This window comes from Diadema antillarum, unplaced genomic scaffold (genome assembly GCF_040938485.1).
Source record: "Diadema antillarum isolate AM-2024a unplaced genomic scaffold, OU_Dant_1.0 seq00000876_RagTag, whole genome shotgun sequence".
Classification (NCBI taxonomy): Eukaryota; Metazoa; Echinodermata; class Echinoidea; order Diadematoida; family Diadematidae; genus Diadema; species Diadema antillarum.
In genome coordinates, this window is record NW_027271740.1 from 1164246 (window position 1) to 1184353 (window position 20108).

Genomic DNA, 20108 nt, shown 5'->3' on the forward strand with positions numbered 1-20108 from the left:
ACAAACTCTCTTACACACAGCACCACTGTGGCCCCCATATGTACCATGTAGCCTTGGATAGGAGACTATCGATAGTGAAGAGGTCACTGAACAATCAACTGATTTTGATATTTCAGTTGATATCACATGATCACATGATGACTGCAGAATGGTCTAAGCAATCAAGAGAAACATACAAATTCTTCAAGTTACATCTTCCCTTTCAATGACCAGCCAATGAATATTGTGCTGTAATTTCTTGCATACAACTCTATGCCTCCTGCATGATATTCCAGGATAAAATAGGTCTCCATTATGAGGGATCTTACCTCATCTGTAACAATGAAGCCATGGACTTCTGACTAACAAACCCTTCAGCTCATTACTGACTACCACAGTCATTATCTCATTGGCTTGCAATATCTCCCATGAACTCAAATCCACATAGTTGCATAGTCTCCCCCTTTCTCTCTTGCTCTCTCCCTCTCACCCTGGTATGTTGTATGATACCATGCATATACATGAAACATAACAGTCACCATTAATTGGGCATTGGATATACAGGAACATCACTCGTACATGGGACAATATTGCAGAAACATATTGAGGCATGTTATTTTTACCAGATAGACAGGATGAGACAACTTTCGTAACAATAAAATGCCTCTGGTAAACATCATTTTTAGTTTACTGTGATGGCAGACATTTTTTTTCTTCATTAGTCTCTACTGGGGTTAATCAGGTTGATTACTATTTGGTTATTTCTCTTTCTTTGCATATCATCTTTTTCATTTCAAGCTGTGACTGAGTTGAGAAACTAGAAAAACTAACAACCTAGTTTAGATCTACATGGGCATAAGAATCAAATGAAAAATATCATCAGTAAACTTATCAACCACAGTGCCTTTCGTGCACATGTTTACATGTAACACATGTGCAGTCCATGAATATTGGCTGTAGGTGAGCTAAGTAAGGCAATTTGAAAGAACCTGAAATCAGAGGCATGTGGAAACATGGGTGGTCTAATTGAATTGGTCTTCATTTGCTGCTCACCGGAGTACATTCAATGCTCACCGGGATACGTTCGAAACCACAAATAGCGCCCATCAGCTACATGTCAGCGAAGAATACTGTACATGTATGTGCACGGAAGCATAAATGCTCTTCTGTAACGGTCAACTCCAGTCGAGATTCCTTAGCTGTGTGTGTACTTACATAATGTTTAGTGACAAGGCTGTACACAATTCATTACAGAGATTCTGGAATATCCAAACCAGAGCAGCCTTGTCACTCCACGAATCCCCATGATACAGGATCTGTATTAAAGTCATCCTCATCTTCCTGACTCCATGATTGGCCACTTCTTATACACCTACTCAGGGCATGACACCAACTTTTTTTTTTCCATTTTGAATTTCATATTTTGGTGGTCAAAACAAAGAAAATAAAAAGAAAATGTATTGGCTTGAACAAGAAGGAAACATAATAATCCATTTTGATCATAGTTGCTGATCGGGAAACCAACAGTTAACCATACTGGAATTCGGTGGCTGGACATCAATATTTGGTGGTCCCATACACCCGCTAATGTTGAGCTCCGCACCAATAGCGAGTACACTGTCCTATAGCTCTTGGAATTCTGTGTGATTTTCACAAGTGAATGACAGTGTAGTGTGCATTGATGGCCCTGAAAATACAACAAAATCATAGTCCATACATTCTGCAAAAAACTTCTTCCTTGTTTTGTAAGAAGAAAATGCTGTACATCTGCCTGTACAAAAGTTACACCATCAACAGCTCCCCCCACCCCTGCAAAGAAAAAAAAAATGAATAACAAAAACATAAGAGAAATGATGGGGAAGCCATTTCAAATTTTCAGCTTTCATTTCTACAAAGGTACATTGTAATAGATATTTCCTTTACTAACTTACACACTGAAATACATGTATGACATTATACAGTATATCCATGTAGAGGAATCAGAATGCTTTCATATCATGGCTGAAATATTCCAGAGTACACAGATGCAGTGAGAGTAATCTCTGTAGAGAGTACATGGGCCAGGTGACCAATCAATACATCAATCCATTTATCCATTTGAGGAACACACAAGTGGGTCAACTGCCCTCGTTCATTCAGCTGACTCTGCCTGCCACTGCTCTCTCTCAAATGTTAATGGTCTTTGCTCAGTGCATGACTGCACCAACTGAGTGCAGCACAGGGAGTCACTCATCTCCACTGCCTTACAAAGCACACTACTTGTATTACATGATATCATGATTCTAACAAAAGGATTCTTGCAATTCACCTTACATACAGTACAAAACATTACATGGCAATGCTGTCCTTTTGTGTACGGTGCAACAACACTTGATAATCGTAATCATACGGTATTTTGTAAGGTAGTGTTGTTAACATAATTTTGCTCCAATGATACATTTAGAAATATAATGTATTTCAAACAACAATAGTCTCCAAAACATCAAGACCCACAGATTTAAAGTCCGTCCTGCAATGTGGGTCAAAGTGCAGTAAAGGGCCATGCATCAAACAACACATACTGTATGTTGTTTATGTTTGATAGCAATCTGTCATATCTCAGGAACTGCTAATATCCTGACAGTACCAAGAGACAGATTTAGGTAGCATACATGTACATGTACTGTATCAAAGATTGGAATGTACAGGGCCGGTGGAGCGTTTTCAAAAATGTGGGGCCCACTTTCGGAGTTCATGAGCTAACAAGCAAAAGAGAAAAAACTAGAAATGTCGCTAAGGCGACTGCTACAATCTTGTATGCCTCCGCCATAATGCATGATTCTCCTAATAGGTCTATAGTACATGTGGACAATGTATAATTACATTTTCACAATATTGGCAAAATATTGAAATTACATGTTTGTCACAAATGTGTTGAATGTTCACCTTCCTTTACCTAGGTTTAATTAGATGAATAGGGGAGCATGTATTTGACCCATTCATAAGTGTATGAATACTGTAATTTTCACGGTATGGAGAAAAAGTGTAATTTCTGTATTGAAAAGTACACTGTTACCATTTTCTTTTGGCCTTTGACCCTAAAATTCATAGGATAGTCACTGTCAGGCAGAACATGCATAAATATGTAGTAAGTTTTAAGATAACTTGAGCCACTTCTGAGATATGGAGAAAAAAAGTTAGTTCAGCACTTTCCCTTGATCTTTGACCTTTGAGGCAAACCCCCGCCCCCCCCCCCCCCCAAAAAAAAAAGAGAAAAAGAAAATGTCCAGATAATCTAGATTATACATGCATACACCAAGTGAAAAAAAAAATGCTGGCATTACATAAATACATGTATGATGGAAATAGTAAAAATTTGAAGTGTAGCACTTGACCTTTGACCCCTGACCTTTGACCCTATGAACCCTAGATTCTCTAGATAATAACTGCCAGTCAGTACATGTATATATATACTATGTTCCATGAAGATACCTTGAACAATTTCCAAGGTATGGAGAAAAAAGCAAAGTTTTAATATTATAACTTGACCTTTTGACCTTTGACCTTTGACTTCATGACCCAAAACTTTCACCAGAGAATCTTAATTGGGTAATACATGTATACACTAAGTTTCAAGAAAACATCTTCAGGCATTGCATAGATATGGAGGAAATAGTGACATTTTACGTATTTGACCTTGACCTTTTGACCTTTGACCTTGACCATGTGCACCCAAAAGTTGATAGGCACAACTTCACCCCCTAATACACATACATGCCAAGTTTCATTAGGATACCTTAAAAGGTTTTGATAGTTACCTTGTCCACAAAATTTATTACGGACGGACGGAAGGACGGACGGACGGACGGACGGAAGGACGGACGGACGGACGGACGGACGGACGGACAACCCGAAAACATAATGCCTCCGGCACCACTTCGTGGCGGAGGCATAAAAAGGTCCTCAGCTCATCTCTCCCCTTCCATTTCTGGGTTTCTTCAGCTGACAAGCAAAAAAACAAAAACAAAAACAAAAACAAAACAAAACAAAAAAGGTCCTCAGCTCATCTCTCCCCTTCCGGGTTTTTTCAGCTGACAAGCAAAAAAAAAAAAAAAGTCTTGAGTGGAAAAACATAACCTTACCGCGCTCACACGTCAAGATCTCTATCTATTTCTATTTAGTGCCACTTACGTAGTTCCGGGTTTAAAAAAAAGTGTAGGGGCCCAAAGTGATGACACCTTATGTATTCCTTTGTATGGTGCACAAAAAGTGGGGGGGGGGGGGGGGGGGGGCCGAGCCCCAACGGCCCCCATGGTTCCGCCGGCCATGATGTAGGCCTACGTCTCGTCTCTGTTACCCACCTCTCTGTGCAAACTCAATTAATTAAGTGGTTCCTTGAAATATAGAATTGTATAATAGTGATTTAGACATTATCAAACACCTCTCCTTACACAATTCTCGCTATCGCCAATGACGTAAAAAGTACCCGGATGTGGCTTTTTTGTCAAAATTTAGAGCACTTGGCAGCAAGGGCACTTCCGGCGCGGGGCATAATTTGCACAACGCTAGCATGCGCGTACGTGTACCTTACCTATAGCACCGCGCCGACCACGGGTACTAGTACAGTAGGCCGCTGTACCGCCCGAGCTAGTCCCCGCCCGCGGCCGGCCTGGCCTTGCATTAGCATGCATCACTGCACGCAGCGCATAAGCTAACACATACCGGTATGAGCGTACTGCTTGATCATGCGATCGATGTGCACGTAGTATCACAGATCAGTCATCTCTGCATACAAAAATATGCTGGAAAATATTCACCCACCTGGATATCGTCATGGAATATCCATCTTTATTTTTATTTGTTCTCTGTCGAAATGTTGCGAACACAATCGGGAACGAACAGTGATCTCGAACTTATCCTGTCTCCGAAGCAACTTCTTCCAAGTAAGTACGTACGTACAATGTACGTAGGCACTAGGCCTACTACCTAGTGCTACTACCACCACTACTAGTAAGTCGCGCGTGCACGTACTGCGCTGTGGAGTCACCCGCAAACTTCACCCACGTGGCCACGCCACGTCTCGCATGCCAGTAAGGGTCCTATTTCTGCAGATTTTTTTCATTTATTGTCGTGCGAACAACACATGGCAGCTTCGCAGCAACAACCAATAGTCGTATTAACAGCAATTTCTTAAGAATGGAGAATTTTAAATTATATTAAAGCTGAAATTCAAGTAGAGAAAACCGGAAGTACACGTAGAATACAGTCGGTTGTGTGTGTAAATAGCATTAGTCACGTATCACGCGCGTACGAATGGAAGTGACTTTGCTACCGGACTATCCCATAATGCACCGTAAATGACGCTTAAATCAACATCCGGGTACTTTTTACGTCATTGGCGATAGCGAGAATTGTTTTACAGTGATATACCAATGCTTTTTGCATAATAGGCATTGAATTCTATCAGATGACATGATTATCCATCTACACATATGTTTTTAACTATTTAACTGTTCCAGAGGACTAAACCAACAATTGCTGGTAAAATAATGTAAGTCAGTTTACTATTTTTCTTTGTTCTGGGTTTGTATGACACAGCCTGTTGTAACTGATTAATCAAACAATACGAAAACTGGGACTGAGAAATAAGACCACACGGGCTTGATTTGTTGGAGTGCTACTATCTTGATTTGTCTGTCACACAAAGAAGTGTACTCAATACTACCTGGTATTTGCTTGTGCATCATGTTGGTATACAAACCTTGCCTGGAAGCTTTACAACAATGGCTGTACTGCTACAAATTGTATATAATCCTCCCAGAGTAGCAGAACAGAAACATTACACTTACATGGCAAAGTAATGTTGGCTAAGGTTGAATACATCATTTATTACACTTTGTTCACTGATGTGTCGCTGATATTCAAGACATCTGTAGCAGGCACTTTAGTATCTATGTGTCAATGCAGAATAGACAGCATATGTCATATCGTCGCTGGGGTGACAAGACCTTGTATCTGCAATTTTGGTGAAAATGACTTTTTTGGATTAATGGTCACATAATGGGTTAAGTGATGTCCTGTCCAAATCCCAACTGTCTTACTCCAAAAATGAAGCCACCACGGCATGTCAAAGGAAAAGCTATCCCATTCGCCATAGTGCTTTGGCCGCCATGTTTTTTGAATCTCCTGAACATTTGACATTTTGTAGATACGAGGTCTTGTCACCCCAGGGACGATATGTACCTGCCTATGGCTGCTGTTCCAAACCTATCTAATTCAGAGGATCACAATGAGTTGTGATTGCTAATTGGGAATGAGAATGATTTTGTTGTGACACCAACTTCCAGCCGTTAAACTCGTTATGAGGTACACCCCTCTCTGACAAAGGGAGTGAATAGCTGCTTAATTAACAGCCATATTCTGTAGGAGAAACTATAGAGTTTCTGATTTCCATGCACTTTTTTATCAGGTATACTTTCAAAGCAAAAAGAGAGAAAAAAAGTACAATTCTTCTCCATTTCACTTTTCCAATGACTAGCAGAAACTAGTAATGTTGAATACTGACTGAAGATACTCGAGACAACATTGACATACAAACCTCATCAGCACCATCTGTGGAATCTTTGCTTTTGTTGTTACTCACAGCTGCAGTTCCAGTCTTGGCTGGTGCCTGAAACAAAGCACATTTTTAAACAAAAGTAATGAGCATGTCATCATTTAAAATGTCATTTCTCTGGAATAAACTGCATACCTCATGTATGTAAAAGAAATACCCCATTTTAGTTTTGTCATTATTTTCTTGTTTGCGTGTACATGTGTGCACAGAATCTGAGATACCCTGTACCATCATGTGACCATGATATCCATCTCGAAAGAAGCAACAGAAAAACATGTCACCTGGTGTCTGATTTTGTTCTCTGTTTCACTCATCTTAGTTTTTAGTTTTATAATAATAGTTATACTATCATCATCATCATCATCCTGGTGTGTTCCTGATAATGGTGGTAGCCAGATTTACCTCACTCTAGTGCTACTGTCACACCTTTGATTTTTACGCTGCATATTGCTGCGCTTCCTAGCACATATTGAAATTCAGCCATATCCAGTGATTTACAGCAAATTTGAAGGTTGCAGTCACACTTCTGCATATTTAACTCGTAGGTAACACATATGCCACCCGTACAATGACTGTGTTCAGTTGTATATGATTGCCTATTACCACACTACAGCTCCCTGCTGCTCACAGGATTATATATCCGCAGTTTGCTCAACACATTACGTACATTTGTATGATTATATGAAGCATGTTCTCTATTTGTTTCCTGCCCACTAGCTACTAGCGCAAGTTGGTCTCGTTGCGTCTCACTGCATGTTTCCTTACTTTATAATATCTCAATTAGCAATCAATATCTTGTACTCTCGATCATCACATCAACTACTGTCGCATATACACCAATGGTGACAGCACAGATCCTTGATGTATGTCAAAGTTCTCTCATCCAAACTTCTCTGACAGCTCTAATCCAAAGTTTCTCTAACTCTTGCTCTTGCCCTGAATATATAAGCTCATCACTGCCCTTACCATTACCATTACCTCAGGCACACCTCGTTTTCAGTGTCCACTCAACCACATTGCTCGGAATGGAACCCTATCAAGTTATGCCTTCTTCAGATCAACAAAGCGCACATACAACTCCTCCTCCATATTTCAGTATTCCTCTTGCATCTCCTACATGCATGTAGGAGATGTATTCCTCTTGCATCTCCTACATGCATGTAGGCTAATAATGCATCTATCGTCTCTTTTCTTAGCATAAAACCAAAGTGCAGGAGAACTTTCATCCATGTTTTACTATCACTTGTGTAAATGTTATTGTTCCGATAGTAAAATGCTAACTTTTAATTCCATTTAAAAAAAATAAAATAAAATGATATTTAACAATACATATGTATAAGACCACAAGAAGTCAAACACAATATGTAATCTTTATGAGTATTATTGTTGCTTCTAATCAAAGAAATAGTATTCAAATTTGCAGCAAAATTGGACAATTGACTTGATAATTCATGATCATATTAAGTGTCATCATATCATATAAAAATGTGGATCTTGAAATGGCTGTCATCAGCATCTACAATAAATTTGTTGAAAATAGAGCATAAATGATGTAGAAGGCACAATTCCTGAGCAGGTACAGTACATTGTAATGAACTGCAAACTGTAGAATTACGATGAACAAATTTGGACTCGACATGAGAGCTGCGTTTAATGAGTGTAGAGTTGCTCTGCAGACTCTTGATGTGAAGTAGATGCCTCTTTTACCTCACAATTTTCATAGATAAGTTTACATGTCTGTTGATTTTGCCATGTTACTACAGTATCTGCAAAGTGGTCTCATGGCCTGGAATTCAATTGTCTTTCCTTTTTATCAATTGCTGCACACTAATACCTACAGTTATGTCATGTAGGGTCAAAGGCTACAATACCTTCACAGACAAACAAAAAAGGTGGTCTATGGTAAAGATTGTCTGTCAACAAAGATACAGTATGGTGAAATGTCTCCTAAGTACAGTATATTCTTTTTGCTTTTTTATTCAACTTTCTTTACATTCAAAATGTACCTCAATCATTAATATTCTGGTTTATGAATTCACAATCTCCAACACTCAATAGTGGTAAAATCACATAATTACCACAACAAAAAGCAGCTTCGAAGGCTATTATTAGGCATCTATCTATGCATTGCAGGAAAGTTGCATGCACTGTAAAATATATTTGGTTGGCCCTTACAAGGTTGTATATTTAAATATTCACTGCTTCATTGTATGGGACACCAACACCAGCCTTGATGCTATGAAAATTGGAAAGATGCAGAAACATACTGCTAATTAGATACCACTGCTAACTGTAGAAATCAAGCAGTGTGATTTTGATATTCTATACATAAACATGGCCTCACCATGGAGGTTTGAGAAATGGAGTCACAACAGCCTTATTCGCTTTGATCCCATGCTCGAAGCCGCCACTCAAAAATATTGGATTATGTGTCAAACTGCAGCTGTCTCACAGATAGGAAGACATTCATGTGGCATTGCATCATGACTCGTCACTCTCAATGGAAGATATGTCTTTATGATAGAAATTACTTTTTGCTATCCCTACTTGCAAACGATGGGCGGTGGACAATGGTAAGGGCATGGGGGTGCGCGAATAGAAATTGCTCAAATATTGCTGACATATATATCAAAATTACTCGACTGTACATGTCTGTATGCTAATCTGACATATTAATTTATAAAGAACTATACTTGAAGATGATACCATATTAGTTTCATTTGGCGGAAATAAGGAGAAAAGTGATAAAACCGGCTTTCCGTGAGGGTAAAATTTCAAACACTTACACAAAATACAGCTCAGATTTACACTTTTGCACATATTTTCGAACGGAATTGACTTTTGTTTTATATGCTTTATCATTAGGTGAAATTTCATTGCATTTGATATATAAACGAGCAGCATATACCTGATATTATGTTAGCGTTAAAAATCAATCTTCAGATTGCTCAGAAAGATGGCGGCTTCAAGCATCGAACATCAAAGGCACAAATGCACCTGTGGAATTCTTTTGTCCATCCATAGAAAACTGACAGCTGATTGAATAATCATAGTCAGTCGTAACTCCATCTCTTGAACCTCCTTGGCCTCACCTTTTCCTAAGACAAACACCTTTCAAACAAGGACTTTACTCGAATGAAAGAAATTGATTATTTATGCAGAGGGTGAAGATGTGCTATGGCTGATTTTTCATCCTTATTGTTATCTTCTGCACAAACATACAATTTGTACTTGTTAAAATGTAGATCAGCTCTTGGAATCTGTTTGTACATACAGTGTAAGCCAGGAGCACTACATGTACTTGTTGGAACAATGGTACACAAAATACTTAACAGTCTTACTGTAATGCCACTGAATAAAGTAGCCTTATAAACATATATGCCACAAATCCATGATGAAATATTAATGTGACCATTTTGCATATTAACCAAGAGGCACCTTTGCATAACTCAGCCCCAAAGGGAATTTAATACTAATTCTCTTGTACATACAGTAAGCACTTATGATCACTGATTAATTTCAAAAGAATTTACTTAGACCTTAATGAATCAATGAATCAATCAATCAATCAATCAATCAATCAATCAATCAACCAACCAATCAATCAATAAATAAATAAATAAATGAATAAATAAATAAATAAATATAAATAAATGAAATATAAATAAATGAATGAATAAATAAAAAATAAATAAATAAATAAATCTAACAAATTATGTAAATTGAATGAAACAAAAATGCACTCAATATTTGCATTGAGAACACAAACCCAGAGTATATTACAATTGTACATCGTTGCAACATGCCTCATAGCCCTAAAAAAATCAGGCAGAAAGAAGACAATTCCTCATTCTACATTATTTCCAAAGAAAAACTTGCCATACAATGTCCTGCTCCAACAATGACCACACGCTGTAGCTGACAAGTGCAATCTTGTGGAGTACAAAGGTACAGTGTACTCTATGTTCTTTGTCTATTTGTAATGTTCTTTTTTTTTTTCATAATGACAGTCAGCAATCAAAACATTCATAAATCTAGTGTTAAATGACATGCAGTGATATACATGTATAGTCCATGCAGCTCCAGAACTGCCCATGGCTTTGGGGGTAAACTACATGTAATTAATCTATAAAAAAAATGTTTGTCATTTGCAGTATTGCATAATGAACAAACTGCACTCATCATGACCCAGCTCTGTCAGTGCCATGCTAGCACAGGTTGAGTGTTATGGTCCCTAGGGTGATACAGAAGCTTAAAAGAACATCTGCACATACAACATAAGCAAGGTAAGTTGTTACTGCCACAATAAACGAGGTTCCCATGATGTCATCCAGCCACGCTGAGGGGCAAAAACTGCGTATGGGGGCCCCAATAAGCATGGGCAAGAACATTTACGTGTTATATCCCAGGTCCCATCATTACATGCTATATTATCTGGGCCAGCCAGGCTACTGCTAGTGAGCTATGTGCTTAAAACACACTTCTATGATTTGTTTTTGCCCCTCAGGCAACACATGTTCTGATGTCACAGAACCTCGTTTATACTTCCAAGCCTGAGAGGGGGAGCTTAACTTGTACCAATCACTGATAAACCTCTGCACTACACGACTAGACTACTGTACATCTATGTTGCCTACAGTTTACAGGGTAAATTTATACAGAGAAAGATAGCAGTTCTGCCTTGGCCTTGGCTGGTTATCACAAAGGAAATTCAAGGACATAATAAAGGAACATAAATAATTTTTGTGGGCAAAATACACTCGCTCTCAGTCATTATACAAGGTATACACAAAAAAGCAAACCTCTCCTCCTCAATTATTCGGCCATGCAAACCTTTAAACAACATATGACAAACACTCCAAACACTCCTAGTTCTAACATGAAATAGGGTCTGGAAGAAAATAAACTTTGCCCAAGGCATCCGACGTTCAACCCAAATACCAACTGTCACACCCCCGACACAGCTACAAATCTGTTAATTTTCTACATTCTACCCTAAATATTATGTTATAGATCTACTGACATGGGGTACACGATGCTTAGACTTTAGTATATCAGTCCACAGCCAACCCTCACGCTAGGTACACAGAGCAAAAATGTCAGTTTCTAACCACAAATCCTGACAATCACTGCACAATGCAAAATACCAACTTTGAACAATGCAAGGCTGTGTGCATGCGTGACTGAAATGCTCCATACAAAGTACAGCAATAGCTTCGCACATGCACCTCAGATTTCTATAGAGATTAATGGAATACATGTAATTATGCTGCTGAATGTACCACCGCAGTGTGGCCTATGAAAGGTGCAGCGTGATAACCAAGCAGAGAAATGCGATCTATAGTGTGCAGGTATCCTTCTTCTTTCATCTCTTTTCGACACTTGACAAGTCATTCATGATCACTCACATCACACTAGTTTGGTAAGGCAACGCGTACGCGTATTGACTATTGTTATGAGACAATTGCGCCCTCAACTGCTACGTACTGTACACTGTATACTAGTAAACATGTACGCGTTCTGCAGACTCAATACGCGCTACCACTGTCACACACGTACAGTACAAAACGCACACGAGTACTGCATTGAGTCAACATGGTGGGCTGTCAAGTGTACCCGCCACCGACAGTGTGTAAGCTCTAGTAACAGCAATAAATTAAGAGATTGTTTTCTATATAGCCTCAACTAAATTTTGATCATTTTCTAGTTTTCTATAGAGCTACATGGTCCATACAGACTATCCTCAGCTCCTAAAAACATGAGAAGAGGGCTAAACGTTGTAAATTCAGGCAAATTTTAACGACCAGTATAGGCTAGGATCGTAAGGATCTAAAACTACATTATTCAGGGGACATCCCACGAAACCCCGAGAACAACGTATGAATTCCACACTTTCACCGCACAGATCAATGAAAACACACATAAAACAAATGCAATAGACAACAGCCAAATCATAGACCATATCGCAAATCAGATTTCTAACGTTAGATGGTTGCCATCGGCAAGCGTAATAAATTTACGCTCTTTTCAGAGCGATTTGCGCTATCTGTGATTGGCTGCCGGTATTCTGTAATTTACCCAGTTAAACTAATGGGCATTTGCCATTTCTGCAAATCAACATTCTATGCATAGTTATGTCTAACAATAACATTAGGCATCTACGTCTTACATACATGTATAGTATGGTAGCCCTACTACATATCGACCACCGTCTTTTAAACCGACCGCGTATTCATTGGCGCACTAACGCTTAGTACGCACTTCACTGCGCACAAAGCACATAAAAATGGATTGGCTTTGAATGTTGATGAGGATGGTGTAGGAAAACGCGAAAATTCACTGTTCATTAGAACTTTTTGTCTAATGGTTTTAATCAAGGACAAAATTTCGAATAAATATTTTCATCAAATCGTACTGACAGCACAATACTAATGTCTATGGAAGTTTCTAAAAAGCTTCGTAGACTTTTTCTACAACACGGTGTTCAATACAACTCGGTTTGCGTGCATTGTCAATGCACAAACAGTGGTCGATCCTAATAACGAGCTTTACCGCGGGGAGCTGAAACGAGGCCACGCAAGTTCGTCAGCTATATTTTTGCACTGAAACTTTGAATCGAAAAGGGAACAACGGCATTTGATAGAGCTGGATTTTCTCAATCATGTAGGTCAAGTTTTTTACGAGAATTTCAGTGTTAAATATTCTTATCAAGCAAATAAACATTAGGCGGTCGATGAGTATAGTAGTAGGTCCAACCCTATAATATACTCAAAGAGTGCAGTGTGTGTGTGCAGTGCAGCATACAGTGCAGTGTTGCTGTAAATTAACTTGAGCTTTGATTATCATTCCCAGCTCCATACTTTGGACCATATCATCCCAAAGCCACTGCTAGCTGTCGTCAACTCATCGTCGACTCATCCTTTATTAGTGTTTATACAGGTCTATGTCCTGAGTAGACTAGCTCTCGCTCTAACAAAACATGTTAGAAATGAATTACTGAATTATCCACGCGACCATGGCACAGGCCAAGCAAAGCCAGCAAAGGCTATCTACAGTATCCCACTCACAAGCGCTGAACTTGAATAACACACATGGGTCTATGGGAGTCTAACTACGATGACAATACTATCCATAGAACCGAACATTGTCATGGTATGTAATTTTACAAGCAAAATGTTTCAGACATAGTCAAAGGGTGCAATGGACACGAAATTTACTCTTTTACTCACCTTGTCCTTTCTAGTTTTATTTGGCATTTCTGATAAGTGAATATTATCGCCTTTTTCCCAACATGGATAAGTCCCTGTTTCTACGTTTGCGCGACCTCGGATAATAGGCAACAAGAGTCGAACGTCGTCATTGGTCTAAAACAATCACATGACTCTAGCACTGCTCACCGTATTGCCTATAGCTCTGTACATTCGCTGCCCCACGTCCTTTTAGCGTAATGTTGTTGTTTGTTGAGAGTTGTCAAGAGTTGTCAATTTATTGGTTGACTAAAATATTTCCTTTCACCTCCAATTTTATGTTCTTTTTTTTTCTTCAAGTTTGCTTTTTTTTATTTCATCGAGGGCAAGAACAGGCACTAAACGTGAAAATATTCACGTCTTTACTCGGATAGTGGAAAGAGGGTGTCCGGGTATACTTGTCATTACTAGTATAGTACTGTTAATTATGTAAATTACAGAAGGTATAATAACACAATGCTTGTATAGCGCATATTACTATCATGGATAAGTGAGGAAGAACAGCCGTCTGGCTGAATCATGTGCCGTGCTGAAATACTAGTAAATTGAATGAAAGAAAATAGAAAGGGAAATATAGGCCTATCAGTATCAAGGAAATACACCTAGGATTATTGAACTAGGGGCCTACTAAACACTAGCAATGTCGTCATCTACAAAGACTTGTTTCAGAGCCCTTTTTTTTTCCCACAAAATCTGTTAATGGCTGAAAATGAATCAAGTGCTATCAATACCAAGCATTGACATAGCAATCTATTTTGCATGAAGTTACATACCTGGGATAACATACGCCTTTGAAGTGGACGTATAGTATATATGTGAAATCAAACTTATTTGCCCCTCGGTGTCGTCTTAGTGTAGTGTGAAAGTAATTACTTATTGGTCGGCCTGGGCAGTTCAAGACTTACAGTACGGACAGGAAAATATCTCTTTGTGGTTATTGTTCTTATTATTGTTCTGACACCAGAATTTCTCTATAGATGAGACATACAACATTCCACTATCATGGGCTGTCAACCTTGCACAAATATTTAATGATGATAACCTTATGCCCTTTGATTGCTCTTTTAGAGTTCAAAACATGGTTTAGGCCTATCCTCGAGATGAATAATTCCAGTTTTACCAGATATAAAGGAATGATCTATAAACCTTTAAAGATGACCTGCCGAACATTTAGGGACGACTAGGATGCAGTACTACCTAAAATAAATTTATATAACTAACACACTTGGTGAAGAGATAATCAAGCAACTTCAATGGACACAGTAATGAAACTCTTATTAGGCTTAATTCTCCTGTAATACTTCTAGGGAAGAATTAAAACAATTTTTTTTTTTTGATGAAACAGTCAATATAGCACAGACGCTTAAAGAGGATGGCATCAGTATATAGCCTACACAGCAATGAAATTGGGATAAAACCAAGGATAGCAAGAATGCCAAATGGAATGGAGACGCACTTTTATATGATTTGATAAGATAGTCAGTGGAGAGGAAAACTTAAGTCTGAGAGGAAAACTTAAGTCTGAAGGATCTTATTTCGTTACTTTTTATTTGAGGGTCTCCCTTGGTATTGTCTTGTGTTATTTAAGCATGTATAGGACACTGTATATATGTTTTAGATATGTTTTAGGATCTTTATAATGCCTCTGTAACCCTCCAAAGATAAAGAAAGGCAAAAAATAATAGAGGAAAATGAAGAATTTTCTGTCAAATCCACTGTCAAAAGGCATAAGAGAAGAAGCTATGGTAACAAAGATAATAGAAATTTGAAATGTTATTCTAAATTAAGAAAATTCGAAATAATATTTGCATGGTTCTTGAATTTGTCTCATGCATTCTTAAATTCCTTCATGAAAATATGAAATGAGGAAATTCTGTCCATTTTATCACCTTCGCCGCTTACTCCCTATGTCATTTAAAGTTTGGGTTGACAGAAAATTCTTATTTTCCCCCTTCACTTTCCCCTTTATGTTTTTGTTTTAGGAATATAAAGAGAAACAAGGGAACGGAAACTTATTTCTGCTTTTTCATTCATGTCTCTCATTGCGTTTAAATTGTTCTTTTTTAACGTTGCTTTCTTATGAAGGGCATTTTCAAATGAATTTCCATATGTGAATTTCTGCAATTTTTATTTTTCTACCTTGGAGGATAAAGACGAATGTGTTCACTAATGCTTATAGTTTCCCTTTGTATAAACCTACCAGGTTGATAGCCAATTACATAACCTATATTTTATAGTATAGTGTATGACACAATGATTTTTATCAAAATCTTCTATGAAAAATACAAACTTGAACAAGTGTTTACTTTAATTTTTATTTTTGCTGAGTGTATATGATATATATAATGTCACAATAGAGGAATGCATAGAATGCTAATTGCCTTGATTTTAATTCAAAATCCAAACTTTTTGGAACCTCACCCTTCGTCACGAATGAAAGTGCTTATGAATTTTCACTGTGAAAATTCGTAAGCAACATTATTATTACTATTTATATAGTGTTGACAGTACGCGGAGCAAATAAATGTTAAGATCTTTTATACACACACACACACACACACACACATATATATATATATATATATATATATATATATATATATATATATATATAAAGAAATGTAGAGCTACATTCCACTGTAAAGGGAGAAATTACTGCGTGATCAGGTGCAGTTAGAGATCATAAGTCAAGAGTATACTAGTACACTGTACCCTGTAGTCTGCTCTGCAATTGTTTCTTTCTCTCCCTCCATCTCTCTCTTTATTTCTTTATCTTTCTCTCTGCCTCTCTGTCTGTCTGTCTGTCTGTCTTTCTTTCTTTCTTTTTTCTTTCTTCTCCTCCTCCTTCTTTTCCTTCTTCCTTTACTTTTGTATCTACAATATCTGGCAGTGCGTGAACATCATGTTGATATGAATGACATAGTAATTACTTCATGGCTCTCCTAGAAGGCATAATCGGTTTATTGCAATCAATTGACAAATTGACAAAGGTATGAAATCTATTTTTATATATAATTTCAGACATAATGGACGAAATATCGTTGATCACTATTAGTATATACAATATGATAATCATAATACCTTCGGAAGCAGACAAGAAATCAAGTGTAAAGATTGTCATAATCCTGTATTGAAACAATGACAAACGATATCATTACAAAAGCGGTACTTTTCGGAAGCAAAATTTGTACAAAAAGTAGGTCCTCCTTAGAAAATTATTCATGCTTACCTATCTTACTTATCTAAGATTACTAGGATTCTGCGAGCATTAAGAAACACATATACCGTACAACATGAATAATGAATGTAATACAACAAAATCTATACTGTTGCAGCTATTGAGGTAAGAGTAACGTTTCATTTTATTTCCTTTACATGTATATACAAATGCAAAATCACTTAAGAGTAAGAATGGTGACTTGTACAAGTAGGTTATGGTACATTCGGAAGGAGATGGAATGTTATAATAATATGTGAGATTAACCACTATTAAAAAGGACATGATATAGAGTGCGAATGTTGTCGTTGTTGTCATTCTTATCGTTTTACTCTTTGCTAATATTGTGACTTTCTTTTGATTAATATTTTATTTCTGGGATAACCCTTTACAAATCTTTCTTATCTTTTTAATTTGAAATATAACTATAATATGTAATAATAATAATGATAAAGGACATTTATATTGCGCAGCTACTGTAACAATATAATCTCCTGCGCATTACAAAATAACACACATTCAAGAAATTTAAACATAAAATTCATTACTTCAAGAGATGACTTTTTAATCTGACCTTAAACTCATTAATTGTAACTGCTTGTCTCACAAACAAAGGGAGATTATGCCACTGAATTATGTAAATTATCATGTAACATGGAATTTTCACATTGCTGAGCTGTAGATTATGTTACGAATGTATTTTGTGGAAACTTGAAATAAATGAAAGAACTGGCTCTTCGGCAATTAATTTGTTTTTAAGAAATGAATGCAGAAGGAGAGAGAAACAGGTAGAGAGAGAGAGGGGGGGGGGAGGGAGGGATAGAGCAAGGGAGAGGTAAAGGGAGAGGGGAATTAACGTGTCCGTGGAAATACATTCAGCAACACTCTGCTTTTGTCAATGTTCATAAGAAAACGGATGCTCTCCAATGATGTATCAAACATCCAGTGGGCAGACTACGATCCCCTGGCCGCCCTGCATGCTGCGCCAATAAGGTTCTCATTTTTATGTATTATGTTGCGATATATATAGACTCTACCGCCGATTTCAAAGCAAGAGCACGGTATAAAACGGTAGCACGGAAATGTGATGGAGCGCCCTCTTGAGGCAAGTGTTGGAAAATACTTCACAGTAGCAGGTCTCGAGAAAGTTCTCTTCATTGCCTATATACGGATAACATCATACATGTATATACACTGTATATTATATTATATATATATATATATATATATATATATATATATATATATATATATATATATATATTCATTCATTCATTCATTTATTTTATTTCCACACGGTCACTTGTTTCAGCCACAGGCTGTTCTTCAACAAGTATCTTAAATGCATCTTAATAAAAAACAGTTACATCACGTAATACAAAAACATCATACACGTTTGTCAAAATACGCAAAATCATACTGAAGAAGAGGAAGAAGAAGAAGAAGAAGAAGAGGAAGAAGAAACACACACTTGAGCTTACAGGCTACATATCACATTCTACATATTCCCAACTCCCCCCCCCCCCCCCCCCCCCCCCCCCCGACACAAAATCTATACATGTTTGGACTTTTACGTCTGATTAAACAAACAAATATACACAAAACATATGACTCCATCACTGAAACAGTCTCGTTAATAAAAAAACTATATATTCAATTTAAATCTAAAGGACATTTCTTTCAGATTCCTAGGCAATCGATTCCATTTTTTAATTCCTCGAAATGAAAAACTCCGTTTCTTAATATTAGTTCGTGGTTTAAATAACTCAAAGCATTTATACACATTTCTTAAACCATAATAATACTCTTTAAAAACACAATGTTTTAAAAATTCTCCCGGCATCATGTTATATGCAATCTTATACATCATATACAAAATTTGCTTATTTCTTCTATCAGAAAGATTATCAATTATTGTGTGTGTGTGTCTATCCGTATGTATCACATTGTATGCATACTAGTACTATTTGATACGTCGTGAAAAAAAAAATACTACATGTATTATAACCGAACTACATGCATGCTCGAAGTCGCTTCTCTGTCTTACCTAATGCACTAACGACGCATTATAAACAGTCCAGGGTAACTATGATTTTTATGATTGTCATTAAAAAATACAAAACCATTATATGGTCCAATGTCATACCAATACCAATGTTTATGTAATACACAGATGACACCGATGAATAACCATCACAATGATGATTTTATTATTTGTAATAACATACTATAGAAGAGTTGTTTTGGTTTATCAATTAAAAAACGTACAAAACGAAAATACGGAGTGAAAACTCATGTGATACAAAACCGAGGGTAAAAACAAAAATCGTAAAAACCACAACGCAACAAATTGAAAGCGTACAAATAAATGGCTAACATTGGGGAAAAACGATACGTATCAGAAATAGCATCAAATCCTGATGTAACAGAAATTAGAGTTAAGAATATCAAAATGAAAATATATTTCAGTACAAACATATTAATGACACCTAAAAATCTATGATACACATAGTTGATTGCACATTTGTATTTTAAGAAATTTGTCCACTGTCTTCGACAAACACTGAAAAAAAAACTCTTGTAAAAAGGATAATTAAAACCACATGGTAAGCACTAAGACTAATACTGAGCACTAACGTGGAAACTGTGTAGTTGTATTATGCAGTATATATCAGTAAAATGCACTATCAAAATTCTACGGTGGTAAGATTAAAAACAGGTCTGATTTTGTCTTTGAAACTTTGCAGTGTTTTTGCAGTTCAAACAAGATTTGATTGTTTGTTCTAAATGGTTGGAACTATAAAAGAGAGCCATCTTCTTCCTTTTTTTTTTTTAGTTTACTTTTGCTGCCGCGGTTGAGATGAACAGTAGGTTTAGTGAGGAATAGCAGTTAACACAGTACAAATTTATGTAGAACGTTTACTGGCAAGATCACACAAATAGTATGGAGTTAAATCATTTAATATCTTTAACACAGTAATAATACTAATTCTGATATCAACGAGTTGCTAATTGCTTCCTCCGACTAATTCGTGTAATCATTTCCAACAATAATGAAGAATTGCCCGTC

At 37.1% G+C, this 20108-nt stretch overlaps 1 protein-coding gene across 1 annotated transcript in view; it reads right to left on the minus strand.

Moving 5' to 3' along the window:
- The window catches only part of LOC139740718 (serine/threonine-protein phosphatase 2A 56 kDa regulatory subunit gamma isoform-like), a 66995-nt gene extending 53103 nt beyond the window's left edge, over positions 1-13892 (minus strand). Inside the window, exons 1-2 of the mRNA XM_071651285.1 lie at positions 13804-13892; positions 6557-6628 (exon numbers count right to left, since the gene is read on the minus strand). Coding sequence (XP_071507386.1) covers positions 6557-6628; positions 13804-13830 — 99 coding nt within the window. The 5' untranslated portion in view covers positions 13831-13892. The remainder of the gene's footprint in view (positions 1-6556; positions 6629-13803) is intronic.
- Positions 13893-20108: the final 6216 nt, after the last annotated feature.